We start from the raw sequence: 19,008 nt of genomic DNA, 5'->3' as shown, positions 1-19,008 counted from the left end.
ATTGTTTGTGTGTAAACTGTATTTCCTCTACGTACAACATCAAAAGAGGTGCAGGTGGAATCAGCTACCACAGGCTCGCCTCCATTTGCATTGGATCCAGACACCACACTGGGAGTACTGTAATATATATTCACACATTCCTTTTCGGCAGTAATTTTGGAATGTACATGTACAACTGTATCTCACTGGAATAGGGACTAACACTAGCTACCCACTGTATGCGTAAGTATACATAATTCATATTCTTTATTACCATAGAGTGAATAAAGATATATTGCTGTCCTGTCTAACACTGGTCTTCCAAATAATAAGATTCATATGTAATTAAGACTGTTGATCCATGTAAGCTTTGTTTGTTACATTAATCTATTAGATTCATCTTCTTCAGAATTTGATGATGTGCATGCTAATGTGATGGATTAGAAAGATTGCTGTCCCAAAGTAGGCCATCACTGATTCTATGCTGGCACACTGTATATACGTACTGCAAAATATCAAATTCATGCCCATTTAAGAACACATTCACAATGTATGATACTTGAAATAACCTGAGCACAATTTTGTAATTACTTATAAAGTAGCCAATATTTGTCAGCCAGCAAGTAGTTCTGCTTATCTTTGTTCTACATTATGGAAATTAGAAACTATTCATACTCAAGAGCCTCACTGAATAACTTACATTCTTGTTACCACAGCAACTATATCTTCAATATGAGTATATAGCCACAAAGGCTGAAATGGGTGTAAAATGAAGAATCTGAAGTATTTTGCAAATGTGCATGTCCCCACACCAAGCCTAAATTCTCAAAATGGTAAAAAAAAAAAAAAAATCTAAATACACCTAATGTGCAATTTTAAAGAAATCACATTGAAAATAGACTTAACATCATCTTTACACTCTCACTTTGAGAAAACTCAAAGTTTTTGTGGGAGTAAAACACTTTGTATGATTAATATTTGAAAACATACAGTGTACTCATATAAATGTTATATTACAATCAGAATATAGTGTTCACATGCACAGACCATAAGTTGACCGGAGTAACATCCACTGATATTTACAGATGAATGATATGAAAACTTTATGAAATACTACATGACTGTAGTATCACTTGGCTCTCCTTCAGTATACATTGTATGATTTACAAGGAAGAAAAAATTTGTTTGGTTGTGAATAAAGGGAATTAACTTCTTCCAGAGATAGTATGATAAATTATGAACAAGTCCAAGGGAGAATGAGAGGAGAGGTGAGGCATTAAGTATTTGCTACAACATCCAATGGGTCGCTGCTACTGTATAAACTGGCTACAGCTCAGTGGTAGTACCACTGCCCTGTAAGTAGTAGGTGAAGGGGGCTCAAATCCCAGGCTAGTTCCTTCTTTTTCACTTGGTGTTCATTCATGATACAGAATGAACAAAATATCTTATTTAGGGAGAGTAACATTACAAAGTAACTGTGGAATTTGTATGAATTTACAACAATGCTTGCAAATGTTCCACTCATGTACCTGACCATTTATTGCACACATGTACAGGATAAAAATGTTCAAATTTAGTACAGTATATCTTTAAAAATCAAGCAAAGAAAGCAGAAGAAGTTTCAATAAAACTGGACATGACTCAGGACTGTCAAGTAATTTTGATGTTTTTATCTCAAGCTTTCACTAAAATGATACAAGCCACACCCACTATAAAATGCAAATTAATCAAGCCATTCAAAACTTTAATATACAAATGATGTTCTGGTTTAATTTACCAACTTGTGCAAAACCCTCCCCAGAGACATCATCATTGCTATTATTGCTTTCACATTGTACTTCTGTACAATCATTTGACAGGACAGATAATGTCTACTCTTTTTTCTTACAATTCAAATGCAAGATTTATTGAAGATATTTGTATGGGTCAAAGGGAAACTTGTAAGGCAGTCATATCATCAAGTCATCAAATTTGTTTTTGTTTGAGATCAATAACATTATATTTGTTTTCTAGGTATACATGGCTATGAATTTCCATGTTGAGATTTTAATGAAAATTTGAAAGTTCTATCAATCTTAAACTTTCTTGAAAATCAATTTTTATACAGAATTTTACCTTCAAATCTTATTTGTGAATACAAAATTTACTTTATTGCAGTACTCAAGACTAAACATGCAAGACTCTACAAAAGCATTTTTTTTTCTCTGCTGCAGCTATTATTAATGCATTTTGATTTTCCCACGCGGCATGACACCTATCAATTGATTGTATTTCACAAGTATCCAACCACAACAACAGACCCTCAATCGATGCACAGCATGTGGTACAAGAAAGGTGGTCATGCAAATGGTGTCTTGCAAAAAGAAAAAAGAAAAAAAAGCGTACGGTTGGAGTATGGAGGGCTGCATACTTCGGAAGCATGTGAATGCTGTATCATCCTGTATGATCGGGCAACACCTTCCAAGGGTCACAATATTTGCATTCTGAAATAATCAATTGATGAAAAATGTATACAGTAAAAAAACAAAAACAAAACAAAACAAAACCCCCAAAAAACCCTCCCATTATTCAATCTACTGATTAGTGTCTTTATTAGAGCAAATTCATTATTGTTATCTTTTTAAAAGCATGTCTGAATATTGTAACATGATGTTTCCACAAAAGTGTACTTTATTCTTACTCTACTGTCCATGCAGCTGTTTACGACACAAGATAAACATGGCAAACTTTACTTTCTTGTCCCTGCAGGGAAAAAAAAAAAGTTGCTGAATGACAGTCACAGTGCTTCATTTCTGAATTACCAAGGAACTGTCTAAGCATCCCACAATGATGTCTCCACCAGCTCTGAAGCTCCTCATCATCCTTCTCTGCAGTGGACTGGCCCTGGCTCAGAATCCTAGCACAACTGCCTCACCGTGCCCACCTGGCTGTCACTGTAACTACGTGACCAGAGTGGTTAGGTGTCAGTCCGATAGCTTCTCTAGCCTCCCTGCCAGCTTCCCATCCTACACCACCACTCTTACCCTCACTAACATTGCCCTGATGAACCTTCCACCAGACTCCTTCCAGGGGCTCAGCGATCTTGTCTCCCTTGACCTTACTTCCTGCCAGATCAGTGGAATCAGCCCAGGAGCATTCAATGGCTTGGAAAACCTGCGCATTCTAACTCTACAGGTCAACCACCTGTCAACCTTGTCACCCGACATGTTTACAGGACTGGTTAGTCTTCGAGAGTTGAACCTTGCCAGGAACCTGCTGCAAAGTCTTCCAAACGGTGCCTTTGAGAATACACCAAATCTCCAAGTGCTGGACTTGAGCAACAACCCACTGTTTCAGATAGACAATGAGACCTTCAGTGGGTTGCCCAGTCTTGTTTCCCTGCACATGAAACAGGGCCAACAGGTTGCCATTCCTGTTGCCCCAATACAAAACTTGACAAACTTGAGGACTCTAGATCTTTCCATGAATCCTATACCAATGATTCCACCTCGATCATTTGCCACCCTTGGTTCACTGAGCTTGCTCTACCTAAACAACATGGCACTGAACTCACTTGAGGAAGATGCATTTGAGGGACTTTATGAAGTGACATCAATTGATCTTTCCTATAATTTCTTTCAAACATTGTCACCAGCAATATTTCAAGCCTTAACAAGTTTGGACACTCTCATCCTTACTGGCAACGAATGGAACTGTAGTTGCCCAATGCAACCTTTCATCCAGTGGCTCCGCCAGTCTGAAATTAATTACTACAGCACAAATTGGTATTGTGCAACACCACGGCGTCACCAGGGACAAGTTGTGTACGGCTTAGCACTTCGCGACTTTGCTTGTGAACCAATCATTACAGTGGCTCCCTCTCACACCATACTTGATTACGGAGACAGAGCTACCTTTCAGTGCCAAGCCATCGGTGACCCAGCACCAACAATCCAGTGGTACACACCAGATGGACGCATGGTGTCTTCTACTTCCAATGCGAACAATACCTACACTGCGGTATTTGGGACTGTGCTGGTAATTCAGTTTGCAAGGGAAGATTCCGTTGGTATCTACAACTGCTCTGCAGTCAATGCACGAGGCCAAGCATCTTCACGATTTCAAGTAATTGTTCAGGGCTTGCCTACTCCAACTGCAACACAAGCTCCTCCCCAACAGGGCACACAAACCACAGCTACACCAACTGTCTTAGTGAATCGAATAACTTGCACAAACGCCTTTCTGCAAATATGGTCTACCGACGTGACGGACAACAGCATTAGTGTGTCGTGGACCCCTTACAATGGAGAAGAAGAGCTGAATGGTTACATTGTCCAAGTACATGTCTTTGGTGATGTGCAGACAAGTTCCTACTATGTGAATTGGACAGATGCAACTTACAGGATTAGGAATCTGCTTCCAGGCACAGGTTACACAGTCTGCGCCTCCTACCTCCTGGAAAACTGCCCTCTAGTGACACCTAAGGAACAATGCAGGGAGATCATGACGCAAGGAGAAGACCTGTCTCTGACTGCACTTCGCACAAAGCATAGGAACGAGCTCATAGGAACAGCCCTGGCCTGCCTCCTGGGAACCCTATTTTTGATGGGCACCATCTTCCTCATCCTCTGGCATTGCAGAAAGCCTAGGAGGTACAAGCATTACGACTTCAAGAACACAAGGGACACCGCTACCTTTGCTGACATTCCTGAAGATGGCATTGACAATGACATCCTTGTTAGCAATGCAGAGATACCCTACCCTGCTTCTCCTCCTCCTCATGGTAAAGTTGACATGGAAGACAAGAGCCACACAAACCTGGCCATCCATCCTGCAGACACCTGTGAAAATGAGTATGTCAGCCATCCATTTGCAAATGGCACCGCAAACCAACACACCCAACCAGACAGAGTTGAGCACTCGGTAGATGTCCATTCCGACCTTGTGGAGCCTCCCCCGGGGTACAGTGACAGTGGGGTTGATACTCAAGAGGAACTAAATGCAACAGACTCAACGGCATCCCTGAAGTCGACCAGTACGACACCACCTGATGAAGAGAACTTGGCAGTGACCAAGGAACAAAAGGACGACCCCTCAAAGGTGAAGAAAACTAAAAAATCCCTTAGTTCAGAAGACAGTATTGAAAGTGATGAAATCGAAATGACCAACATTGGAATTCCTCCATCACAAAATGGAGATATATTGGAAAGTTTTGAAGTTGAAGTTGTGTAATTTGGTCTATTAATCTAGTAACTATTCTGAAACTGAATACTGAATTATTGCACCTATTACAGTGGAACATCATTATAATGAGGTTGGATATAACAAGATACCTGATATAACAAGGTTTTCTTGCAGGTCCCATTCCTTGTATATTCTTTTGTTTTTGTCTTTCATATAACAATACCTGATATAACAAGGAAATTTCAGTGGACCCAAGCAGCTTAACATAATGAAGTTCCCCTGTAATAATGCTTAAATGCTCATTATAAAGCCAAGTTCTTGCAAGTTCTAATCATGCTTACTGTCAATTCTTAAGGTAAAATTCAACTCCAGATTGCAGCAACCTAATGCAAACAACTTTTTTTAACTAACTCTTTCTTTGCAGGACAGCGACATGAATGTGAAAGACATTGTGGTCTATGAAACAATTCAAGAGTGAGACTATCTGAGTGCAATGTCTATGGCATTGCTCTTCCCTTGCTCACGTGTATATACTCACTGCTACATTCATAAGATTTATTCACATGATACATAATATATCATACATTTGAAAGAATTTCAATGTTGTCTTACCATCATGGTGTTGTTTTCACATACTGTAAAAGTGGACATTTTCATAGTTTGGAAATTTGGGGCATTTCGCACAACCAAAAACTAGTGTGAAAGTAATTTAAGCAAACAAATAATTTTGCATGTCAATGTTCTTAGTTAATGTCTTGATTCCGCAGAATTCTAACCAACACGCAAAATTCATCTTACCTGACTGAGCATGAAAAATTAATCCTGCGAAAATATCCACTTTTACAATACAATACAAATTTTTAACCACACATGTAAACTCATTTATCGTGATTGACAATATATGTTTGTGTATTCATACTGAAAAGAAAACTTGGTGATTATTCTCGAAGGAAAAAAAAAAGTGAATTAACTTTGAATATGGTGTTGTACTTGGGAAATGTCATCATGTAACAACTTGTTTATCATTTAGATATCTAACACTCAATGATGCAGAAATATGAACAGGAAAATATAAAATTACTATTGGCGCAAATTGACAGGGACTGGGAGCTCAGTCAACTTCCCTGTTTGACCAAAAAATAAACAGACAGAGAGGTGTACAGGACCAAAATACAAACCAACAATATTCCATTTGAAATGGGAAGGTTTTATGACAAGTTGATGAATCATTGGTTACTTTATACTTGTGTTTTTATGATTCTCTAAGAAATGTGTAGCGTATAAATAACATGTGACCATGCTTCTGTATGTTTCATTATTGATGATTTTACTTATCATCATATATCCTTTATATGCATTGATATATCAACACACACATGTCAATATTTTTAACCTGTTGGGAATAAGGTATCAAATTTACCACACACCTTTCCCTCATAAACATCTTGAGTCGGGTTTTCCATCTTCTCCAATAACAACATGCTGTGGTAATGTTGTGGACTGATACAAGTAGTTTTTTTTTTTCTATTTCTTACTCTCCATCTCCCTATCACAAATAAATGTACACATCTCGTCACCAGCAGCAAGGTCCGTATGATGGTCAAATGCTTTATGCAAATGAATGAGGGTATCTTGGGCATCCACATGACACAGGTGGAAGTCAAGTAGGATCTCATTTTTGGTGTTCACTTGTGTAAGTTCCAGTGATGCCTCAGTACAGTGAAGCGCATGCAGCAGGCACCCACAGACCACCTATCATAACATACCATTGTATGCACGCATAATAGTGATTACCTTCGCTCTTATTGTATGCTGTCTCCCACTTTTCTATCAATTTTCACTGGGACTTCAAGTTCTGCAAAATGTAATTGAGCTTTATTTTAGGACTAAAGTCTAAAACTTGATACACTTGATACACTTGAGCTGCAATGTACAATGGGATAATGGAGTCATGCAGACATCCCAAGCTTAGTCTCTTCACAAAAGATGTCGAGTTATCACATCTAATTTTTCCCTTTACATAATGACTAAAGCATTGTTTCTTCACAATCAAAAACATTTTCAGAGCTTACAGTTGATTGTTTTTTGCTCCCCCAACCCATAACAATTCCTGAAAATATCTTCAAAACTATGGTAGTTTGGAGACGAAGAGAGTGCTCAATTCTTTCATGTACGTACAACCTAAAAAGTGTACGCTGTGCATCAGTCACAAAGTTTCTAACCCGTTGACTGATTTTGTTTGTTTTGATGTGATATCTGTTTATTCGTTTCACTGGAGTGCATAACACGCTATTTTTATTGATCAATGCCCACAAGTAGAACGCTTTACAAGTAAGGCAAGGCATGCCTAATAGGCATATCTTCAGGGATTACAGGGTTGAGTTGTCAACCTTCAGGCCCCACACAAATGTCTTTATGCTTGCCTGCTTGGGAGTTTTTGTTGATGTTGTTTGTTTGTTTTTGAGTGTGGATGATTTTCTTATTCTTTGTCAACTCACGGAAATCAGGAGGGATTTGGCACGTAATGAAGAACAAAGGCAGGATTTTCAACACTTTGTTGATGATATCTGAATGGAACCAGGGCAAGGTTGAGCTTCCAGCTAAAGGTGAATTTACTCTTTGTGGTTATTTCATTTATGGATAATTATAGACATTAGAAATACCAAAATCCCTTCTTAAGATGGGATGAAAAGCACTACGACCGTAATGGCCCACTTGGGCAAAAGGAAGCAAGGGATCAAAGCACTATTTCTGTAAATGATCCAACAGTATCTGTTGTTTGCAACTGCACTGAAGACAGTGCAACGTTATGGCATCGTGACTTGGATATGTGACCCGCTACAACAAAAGGATCCTAAAGTCGCTGACAGCTGAGCCGAGAAAATCGAGTTTGAAGTCACATCATCAAAATCGGTCAAAACAATCAGATTTCTGATTTTGGCATAATTTTGTAGTCTAATGTTTTTTCTATCATCGGCCGAAATTTCGAAGCTTAATGATCAAAGGAAAGGCAAGAAATCAGCGTTTTTCTGGGTCTTGATTTTCCGATTTTCAACGTAACAGAAAAGTGTCTGAAGATTTGGATTTAGCGCTGCAGCTAGACTCCACCCCTAGCAACGAAGGAGTTATCTTATTGGTCAATGCATGGCATCCTGATTACTGATTGGTCGTGCGTAGACCGCTGGCGCTAAGCTTGAATGAACATCGCGGAGGTCGCTAGGTGCATACCTTCTATTGTCAAGTGGTGAAAACTGTCTCGCCTCTCCTTGAACAGGATAGGGTAGGAAGGAAAACTTTGACGGCGTTTTTCTCCAAACTCTGATTTCCTCGACCACTTGACATGCGCTAATAAAATCATCGATATCTCCGCAACCGAGTACTTTTATGAGTTGTTTTATATATGAAATTAAAGCAGAAGAGTACGGGAATTATGTCATGCCATTTTCAGAAAATTTTCCTCCCCCGACTTTCGGATCCTTTTGTTGTAGCGGGTCACATATATCTCAGTAACAGTGAGATGAGTGCTGTGGTCTGCCCAATGCCTGGCATCAAAGTAAAACATGCTAGGTCTTATCTATAATGAACATTTATGATTGATGTCACTTGCTGCCTTTTGTCACAATTGGCAATTGCAGTGTTAGTGTTTACATTAGTGCAATAAAAACTAGAAATGTCGCTACAGCGACTGGTTATACCCCCGCCAAACAACATTTCATTAGCTTTGGTCAAAACAACATTTCATAAGCTTTGGTCAAAACAACATTTCATAAGCTTTGGTTAAAAAACTGAGGAAGTAGTTAAATCCGCAAGATCTTTCCTTGATCTTCTGCCATTAATATGCCGTTACCATGGCAACATACTTTCGGGTACTGTCGAAAAATGCGTCTTGCACATCTACAACCAAAGGCACACATCTGTACCAAGTTTCATGGAAATTGGGCAAAAACTGAGGAAGTAGTTTGCAACACAAAATTTTCCATCATTTTGGCTCATTATATGTGAGCTGTTACCATGGCAACATACTTTTTGTCACTGTCAAGAAATGTGTCATGCTGACCTATATCCTAAGACAAACATTCACAAGGAAAAGTAGAAATTACGCGGTGCGTAACATATGTCCCCGCCGGAAGTAGCATTTTGTAACAAAATGTGCAATATAGGTAAAAAATCAAGGTCAAAGGTCAAAGAAGTCAAAGGTCAAAATTCTGTGTAGAAGTTTTGAAGCCCTCACCTAGTGCCATCACATAAAGCAAATGGAATCGAAATTGGGTTAGAAATGGCGAAGGAGTAGCATTTTGTAGCCAATGTACAATATAGGTCAAAAATCAAGGTCAAAGGTCAAAGAAGACAAAGGTCAAAATTCTGTGTAGACGTTTTGAAGCCCTCACCTAGTGCTATCACATAAAGCAAACGGAATCGAAATCGGGTTAGAAATGGCGAAGGAGTAGCATTCTGTAGCAAAATGCACAATATAGGTCAAAAATCAAGGTCAAAGGTCAAAGAAGTCAAAGGTCAAAATTCTGTGTAACAGTTTTGAAGCCCTCAACTAGTGCCATCATATAAAGCAAACGGAATTGAAATCGGGTTAAAAATGGCGAAGGAGTAGCATTTCGTAGCAAAATGTACAATATAGGTCAAAAATCAAGGTCAAAGGTCAAAGAAGTCAAAAGTCAAAATTCTGTGTAGAAGTTTTGAAGCCCTCACCTAGTGCCATCACATAAAGCAAACGGAATCGAAATCGGGTTAGAAATGGCGAAGGAGTAGCATTTTGTAGCAAAATGTACATTATAGGTCAAAAAATCAAGGTCAAAGGTCAAAGAAGTCAAAGGTCAAAATTCTGTGTAGAAGTTTTGAAGCCCTCACCTAGTGCCATCACATAAAGCAAACGGAATCGAAATCGGGTTAGAAATGGCGAAGGAGTAGCATTTTGTAGCAAAATGTACAATATAGGTCAAAGGTCAAGGTCAAAGGTCACGACTGAAATTCTGTGTAGAAGTTTCAAAGCTCCCATGTAGTGCTATCATATAAAGCAAACAGAATCAAAATTGGCTCATAAATGACAGAGAAGTAGCAAATTGAAGATTTTGATCACACACGGACGCACACACGGACACACGGACGGACGGACGGACACACGGACGGACGGACGGACGGACGGACGGACACACGGACACACACACGTACGGAGCCCGTTTCATAGTCCCCTGCTCGAACTCGTTCGGCGGGGACAAATATGAATTCCATGAGAATTGGAAGAACACTGATGAAGCAGTTTTGCCATGAAGCATTTTGCCCTATATTTTACCGATAACATGCCGTTACCATGGCAACGCACTTTTTGCCACTGCAGAAACATGTGTCTTGCTCATTAACATATTCAGATGAACATCTGTACCTAATTTCATAAAAATTGATCAAAAACTGTGGGAGGAGTTCGCGATGCAAGATTTGTACCCATTTTTGCCCATAATATGCTGTTACCATGGCAACGTACTTTTGGGTACTGTCAAAAAATACGTCTTGCACATCTACAACCCAAGGCACACATATGGGAATCGGTTGAAAACTGAGGAAGTAGTTCGTGACGCAAGATTTGCAACGGACCGACCGCCCGACCGACCGCCCGACCGCCCGACCGTCCGCTGATTCCTATATACCCCCTTCAAAATTCGTTTGGCGGGGGTATAAAAAGTATGAATGAAGGTTGAAATGAAGCACATTCATGTGTATTATGGTGACATACTGGCTTGGTTCACTAACAATCTATAACAGCTTTGCCATAAGTTACTAAGTGTATATACACTGTATCTTCATATCATATTCCATTTACTGTAAAAGTGGATATTTTCGCGTGACTAATTTTTCGCGCTTGGCGGGGTTAGAAGAGTTTCGCGTGTTTTTAATTCCGCGGAATCAAGATGTTAACTACTTTAACGTATGGCAAGCAAACATATTCGTGTGCTTTTATTTTCGCGCTAGTTTCTGGTTGCGCGAAATGCGCGAAAATTTCAACACCGCGAAAATTTCCACTTTTACAGTAACTTGTCTTTTATACAAACTTACTGAGATGTTAGAATGACATTAAAATAGTAAACAGTACTTTTATGAAAACACTGGAACTCAAGGTTGTGAAGAAAGTATAGAAATACATGAACATATCTTCTCTCCATATGTGTATATGCTTATATATGACTGCTATACATTGTATAAGTTTCTTGGGCTTAAATCTCTCCTGTTATCAATCATCAATTTGCTTGAAACATGTTTGTAATTAAGTTGAATCTGCCACCTTTTTAAAATAGTACAATTGAGATCTGCTAATAGTTCTTCCTCAAAGGAAACAGCATTATTTTTGGCTTCTTTCATGAAATGGTAAATTTATTTGCTTGATAATAAGAGCCTACCAAAAAAGATATCTTTATAAGGGCAATTCCGCGGTTAGTAACGTTACATTTGAACAAATTTAGATATTTGTTTTTACCACTAAATTACCATTTATTCACTTCAAGTCAAAATTATGTCAAAAACATGTTCATCCTTCCCAGGTTTATGATACAGAAAAGAATGAACACAATCCAAGAAATATCAGAATTGCTATAGCAACTTAAAGGGCTGGTTAGTAACGTTACGAAAAAAGGACATGACAAAAAAATCAATGTCTTGTAACAAAAAGTGTGCAAAAATTCAAGTTACTTTAAACAAAGTGTTGCATTAATTTCAATTATTGCATCATGACAAATGTTCATGGAAATTTTTTTAGCAGTTCGACGAATAATTTTTTAGCTAGACCCCCAAAAGCATGGTTAGTAACGTTACGGTTAGTAACGTTACATTTGTCCGGAGTAATTCTGCAGGTCATTTCACCCTTTTGTAATTGACAAAATGTCACATGACTTCTGGAGTACTTAAATGTATTCATCTTTTACCCTTTAGCAAAACTTTGAGGAAAAAATTTCAAAGGAACCCACTGTAATTTGCATTTAAGTGAATTTCAGCGTCCCCAGTCCCACATGTACATTTTAAATGATGGTTTTAGATCTCACAAAATCAATGAATACCAAAAATAAAATCTACTGATTTTGAAAGACCCTAATGATTGGTGAACATCCATGGCATTAGTTGATACCTAGATTAAAGGGTAAGATAGAGAGGCACATTTCTTTTATCCATGTCATGTCCACCTAACTGCGGAATTGCCCATAAGCATACTGCTGTTAGGGTTGAATTGATTTCTGTAATATGAATCATCTCCTGAAACAAATTTTACAATAATGTTAGAGCAGTGGGTCAAGAAACTTTCCAGGGCTTCTGTGCTTCCAGTGAGACATCAAGCAAACAAAGTGTAGATCACTTATAATTATGACAGTTTGAACTTAGGAGTGGGTTACACACGAAAGAAAAAGAATCACTGTAAAAGTGTTACAATTTTCAAGCAATTCACCCAATCAGAAATGGGTGTGAAAATAAAAGAGATCAAATATTTTTGTTTGCCATATGTTCCAGTAATCAATTTCAACATTCCACAGAATCAAAAACATTGCAAAATTCATCTTCCCCAGCAGAGACAAATCAAAAAAAAGGAGAAAAAATTATGAATGGGAAAATATCCACTTTTGCAATTATATCGGAATGAAGATTGAAGATTGTTGTTCATTATTTGACTGATAACACCATACACTCTGAATCTCGGAAAGCATGATTTGAATGCGACTTCACAAAAGGAGGCACAGCCTTATTCTTTGTGTCATGTCAGGCAAACGTTAGAAGTTCTGTCAAAGAGTGCAGTGACAATTATGCATCAACCCATGCAATGAACAATTTATACATGTGTGGTGTGTGGTTTATCAGTGTAAGTGGCTAGAATGTCAAATAAGTTGCACCTTCAAAATTATGTTTGATGAGTAAAACCATAGATGGGAATTGGTATTGCTATTAAAGTGTCTTTTTGTTTGTTTGTTTGTTTGTTTGTTTGTTTGTTTGTTTTCAGTGCTAGCATTCATCTCCAGAGTGGAATTGGAATTCGTAAATGAAATTTGAATTTGTGCTTCTAATTTAGTAAGAGCTCTGTCCTATGAAATGGTATTTTGAGTAATCTGGGTTTTTTTTTTCCATTAGAATCCTCATGACATTTAAATGACAAATTCTCTCTCTTGTGTAACCCCTAATACATAGTTTCAATTTGGAACACCATCACTTGTGGTCATCTGGCAATTTCTCAGCAGTATTATCCACTTAATGTTTTGCACAATGAAATCCTGCCATATTTCAGTGATAGACAAATTATTGACAGAATATGACAGGTTGCTCTATAAATGTAACAGGAGTGCTTTTACTTGCTTGGACAAGGCATTCCAAGAACAGTTTCCAAAGGGTGCTCTGAATCTATGATGAAACTTGAATGTATGTATTGTAGAAATTTAGGCTTTATAAATTATATATAAATTTGTTGCTGAAATTAGAAACAAAAGTGATCGATAACATTATGGTACAGCCAATGTGCAAAATATTTCCAGGCCTCATTGTACAGCCCTGTCACAGGTGCACTGTGGGAAGACTTTAGAGGCATTGTTGATTCCAGTTGTCCAACAGGCATCTACAAATGTACATGTACATGTCTGCAATCAAGGCACACACTTTGGTTTATACTCTTTTCCTCAGTTGAGAGTTCACATTTTCTCAGATTTACTGATTTGCAGTCTCTGAGTCATGGGTCATTGCTGTGGTGCTGCAATCTGTTGGTCACATGATGATAGTCGAGAAATTTTCAAAACTAGCCCAGTATAGGGCTAGTATGTCAAATTAGCCAAGTATGCAATATGTGTTTCTTGCTTTTGCATGGTACCTACAATGTATCTGATACATTGTAGGGTATCGCGATCTGGCCCGACAAGCAAGAAGCAGTCTAGATGGGATTCAACTCTGCCATCACGCTATTCCACAGTGCACCCGAAAGAGGGCTAGCCGGGAGACACTTGCGGATTGGCAATGCTCTGAATTATCACATATTTTGAATATATCGTCTAGGTCAACACTTAGTTGAAAGTATCATAACCAGTGACTGTGACTGAGTGAAAGGGATGTCATGGGCATTATCTGTGTTGTGTACAGTGTAGGTGGCAACTGCTAACAATGTTTGACTTTTGATATAATTGATACCCGACAATTAACAAATGATGTTACATTCTTCATGGCTGAAGAGACGCCCAGTATTTTCTCATGGCACTGTTCACTTGAATCTACCAAAATATCTAGTTTCCACATATATACAACGTACAACGTGTACAATATCTTTAAAAGAACTACATGTAGATGATAGAAAGTTTGTACAGAGCTGCTATATCAGGTAGTCAATTTTTGTTCATTAACTTGGATATTGAATAATAGAACTAAGCAATATCATGAACCTACTGTTCAATCAAAGGGGATGAATGTCAAATATAATTTGTGAAATAACTGATATATCATGCATACAGGTTGTATGTATTGTATATTCTGATGTTAAATGTAACACATGTCTACATGGTAGTCATATTGCACACTGTAGATACCAGAATGTAATACTTGAGCAATAATTCTCAATTCTTTACAGACTGCTTAACCTCAGCCTGTGAGTCATTTAACAAGACATGAAATCTCATTTGCAATATGCCTATTTAGCTGACATATGATGTATTATCCATTTTGCCTTCTGTATCATAATTATGTCCTTAGTTCTTAAATGCTTTTTTGGTGTCTACTAAACTGCAACTCTACGCAAAAGAAAGAACCCATCACCTGCATACAGTCTCAATAAAACTTTTGTAAGATCCATGCGGGTCATTCAGATCAAGTCGTGTCCATACTGTTATTACTGCAGCTTGTGAAGTTTATCATGCCTGATACAGTAAGATACGGAGTCCCTCAGGGTTCGGTACTCTGGCCTCAACTCTTCACAATGTACATCAGACCTGTCGCAGATATCATCAGACGACATGGCCTACGATATCATCTGTACGCTGACGATACACAAATTTTCTCTACTTTCGATCCACGCAATCCTGCCAGTCTGAACGAAGCCCGGATTAAACTGGAGAAGTGTATCCATGAGTTAAGGCACTGGATGGCGAGTAATATGTTGAAGTTAAATGCGGACAAAACTCAAAGTATTGTTTTCTCATCTAGTAGACTAGCCCTACGGGAGATACAAGCATTCAGCTTGGAAACACTCGGTAACCGTCAATGTATCACACACTGTAAGAAATCTAGGTGTTCATTTTGACCAGACACTATCAATGACAGATCATGTCAGTAGAGTGTGTAAGACAGCAAACCTCCATCTGAGAAACATATCTCATGTTCGAAAGTACCTTACCGAAGATGCATCCAACCATGCAGTATGCTCTCTAGTTCTGAGCAGGCTTGATTATGGAAATTCTCTGCTGGCAAATATAAATGTCAGTGATGGTAAAAGACTCCAAAAAGTCCAAAACCGAGCAGCTCGCCTGATGCCTGGTGTAAAGAGAAGATCACCGAGTGCTCCTTTACTGAAGCAGTTACACTGGCTCCTCATTAAAGAGCATATCAATTTCAAACTAGCCCTTCTGTCTACAAGTGCATGATGAATACTGCTCCTCAATACCTATCCAACCTACTAACTCAAGACTGAACTGTTTTAATTGTAATCATGTTATTCCTATACTTTGTGAATGTTCTATGTTGATGTATCATGTACAGCGCTTTGATCAGGTCCTGTAAAAGCACTCAATAAGAAATTATTATTATTATTAAAGAATTTTATTCTTTATCTGGTATGTGCTAGTTTGTTCTTTGCCATTTCTTCTCTGTTGTCATGTTTGAACATGTATATGCATGTATATATTCATCCTTTCATTTTTGAAGTACCATGAGCACTAAAAGGTAAACCTGTGCATTATACACATAGCCACGATTATCATTATTATTATCAAGTACATGTAAAAAGATTCCATTGACCATATGTGACCCTGCATCACAAAACAAATAGAAAGTTGCCAGACATGAAATTTTAGTTTAGAGCATATTCTGAAAGAGCAGACTTTAAGCTTTAAAATGATGTATAACTCAAATCAAATGGACTTTCCTAACCTACCTAAATATTGGAAAGAAAGCACACACTCAGGAAAAGTGTGAACTGAGAAAAGAGGCTCTGAAGTACAGTGTTTATTCAAGTGCTTAATCTTTACCAAGCCCTGCTGGCTGTGCGAAGAATGGGACAAAAAACAGGAAGTAAACCACTGGAGTAACAACAATGAAGCGATTATCAGATTAAACTGAAATTGAGCATGCCTTATCAACACATTCTGTCCATAATTAATGCCAACTTTCAAAGCAGAAGCATCATCCTTTCAAAAGTTATTAGAGTAAAAAGTGAAGAGTGTGTACAAGGTTTTTCAGAAATGAAAAGGGGACTCTTACGACACACCTAATCACACTATTCTACCAAAATTGTTCGAGATAAACTGCTAAGAAACACACTTTCCTGCCCGTTTTATGATCCCAAATTTTAGCATAATGTAGAAGAAGACTTGCTCTTTCGGAAAATATGAAAAAGTCAAGATCGGCTAGGTTGACCCATTTCACCTATTTTCAGTCCTCGCGCAAAATGAGTGTGTGTGACTTTTTGTTCGTTTTGTGATGCACGGTCACATATGTTATTATCATCATTTCATAAGGTACAATCACATGCGAAACAATTGCATTGCATGTCCTGTACAATGTATAAGGTAAAATTCTCATACTCAGCATGTATCTCCTACACACTTACAACACTGCCTGTATATCAACCACAATTTCACACAACTAAAGAGGTTAGAATCCTGCTTAGGATTAAATCAAAATAAAGCAGATTCTCAATGACAATAATGCCATCAGAATAAAAGCTTGTTGGTAGGTTACAAACTGTACTTATTTGTTGTTTGCTCTAGTTTTTTTTTTCTTTTTTCTTTTTTCTTTTTTCAAGTTTGATTATATGTGCTTTGGCAATTTCATTTCAGGGGCTGAAATCAAGTACAGATAAATGGTTATTCATTTTTTTTTTCTTTTTTTGCTGGTAAATGACAAGTTATTTGGGAGTTAAGGGTGTTTGTTTATAAGTTCCTGATATTGGTAGAGGTTATAGAGTAATATATGGGGTGACTTTACAGGAAACCAAGACAAAAGAAGAGGAGACTACTTGAGTTTATGACATCATGTGTGGACAACTATTATAAAGAAAATAGAAAGAAAACTAGAATTATCACTGAAGGTGATTAATACCCCCGCCCCTAGTGTTGCTTTATAGTATGTGATGTCATGAGGGCAATGACATTAATACCAAGTTTGTGCACTTGTCGAATCGGAAACAGAATAATTTTAGTTTACTGTACAATTACAGAGTAGACACTGAGTTCCACAAGGTTTGGGTAGAAGGTGTGGTTACCATGGCAATGCATTGTCTGATACAAACACAAAGGACATTTTGCATTATAACTACACTTAAAGATCATCATACACACCAAAATTGACCTTCATAGCTTGAATGGTTTATTTTGATACAAAAATGAGTGGTTACCATGGCAACACATTTTCCTTAAACTAACACATTGGTGTCTTGCAAAACTACACTTTCAGATCATGATACATACTAAATTTGACTTTAATTGCTTGAATGATGGAAAAGTTATTCGAACTGCAAGGTTTTGGTAAAATTGTGGTTACCATGGAAACGGTTTGTGTGACAAACACAAAATTATGTGTTCCACATCTATACCTCAGGGCCATAATGCCTACCAAATTTGGTTTCAATTGCTTGAAAACTGTGGAAGAAGTTCACTCCACAGGATTTTAAGAAAAAAATGTGGTTACCATGGCAACGCATTGTCGATACAAATACAAAGGACATTTTGCAAAACTATACTTTAAGAGCATCATACACACCAAATTTCACCTTCATAGATTACATGGTTAAATTTGATACAAAAATGAGTGGTTACCATGGCAACACATTTTTCTTATATTAACACATTGGTGTCTTGCATAACTACACCTCCCGATCATCATACATACTAAATTTGACCGTAATTGCTTGAATGATGTGGAAGTTATTCAATCCACAAGGTTTGGGTAAATTTATGGCTACCATGGCAACGCTTTGTCCGACAAACACAAAAATTATGTTTTAATATATATATGCCTCAAGCCATAATGCCTACCAAATTTGATTTCAACTGCTTCAAAACTGTGGAAGTTGTTCACTCCACAAGATTTCGAAGAATATATGCGGTTACCATGGCAACACTTTGTCAAGTACAAACACAAAGAGTGTCTTGCGTAACTACACCTACAGATCATCATAGATACCAATTTTGAAATTGATTGCTTAAATACTATGGAAGATATTCAATCCACAAGGTTTTGGTAAAATTATGGTTATCATGGCAACGCATTGTCCGACAAACACAAACAAGAGACCCGGGGGTCACGCGCTCACCTGAGTATCGCAAGTTCACCTTCCATGCATTCTTGCAGACTCTTACCTGAGAACATTGGAAACTTATGGTGGGGGTCGCTTGGAGAGTAGGGGCATGGTGTCCATTTACATATTCCATCACACTGGTAAAAAATACCTACAAAGTACACTGTACTTTATAGAATGTTGGATTATGCAGCTTGGGGAGGAAGGGGGGGGGGGAAGACTTAAAGCCCAATCACTTTTGATTTGAACTAGAGAAAAACATTATTGATTATTACCTATACGAGGTAGTTTTGCGAGGCAATTACAGTTGGTATTTTGCAGGGTCGGGAGTTCAGCGGGCGATATTAGAGCATATTACGAGCATCCGGGGTTTTACATATACAGTGGGCTCCCGT

The 19,008-nt window shown here is 38.0% G+C and overlaps 2 protein-coding genes across 2 annotated transcripts in view; one reads left to right on the top strand and one right to left on the bottom strand.

Moving 5' to 3' along the window:
• LOC140240176 (uncharacterized) overlaps nt 1-19,008 on the bottom strand; it is a 59,320-nt gene that overhangs the window by 4,823 nt on the left and 35,489 nt on the right. The gene's annotated exons all lie outside the window — the stretch shown is intronic.
• Nucleotides 2,809-5,190, top strand: LOC140246329 (uncharacterized). The gene has a single exon (XM_072325803.1). It carries the CDS (start codon nt 2,809-2,811, stop codon nt 5,188-5,190), a length of 2,382 nt encoding a protein of 793 aa, XP_072181904.1.

This window comes from Diadema setosum, chromosome 2 (assembly GCF_964275005.1).
Source record: "Diadema setosum chromosome 2, eeDiaSeto1, whole genome shotgun sequence".
Classification (NCBI taxonomy): domain Eukaryota; kingdom Metazoa; phylum Echinodermata; class Echinoidea; order Diadematoida; family Diadematidae; genus Diadema; species Diadema setosum.
Note: the sequence above shows the minus strand (reverse complement) of the source record. Positions and strands in the feature narration are given on the sequence as shown.

Coding starts and splice junctions, on each gene's coding strand:
- LOC140246329 (XM_072325803.1), top strand. CDS start 2,809: ATGTCTCCACCAGCTCTGAAGCTCCTCATCATCCTTCTCTGCAGTGGA.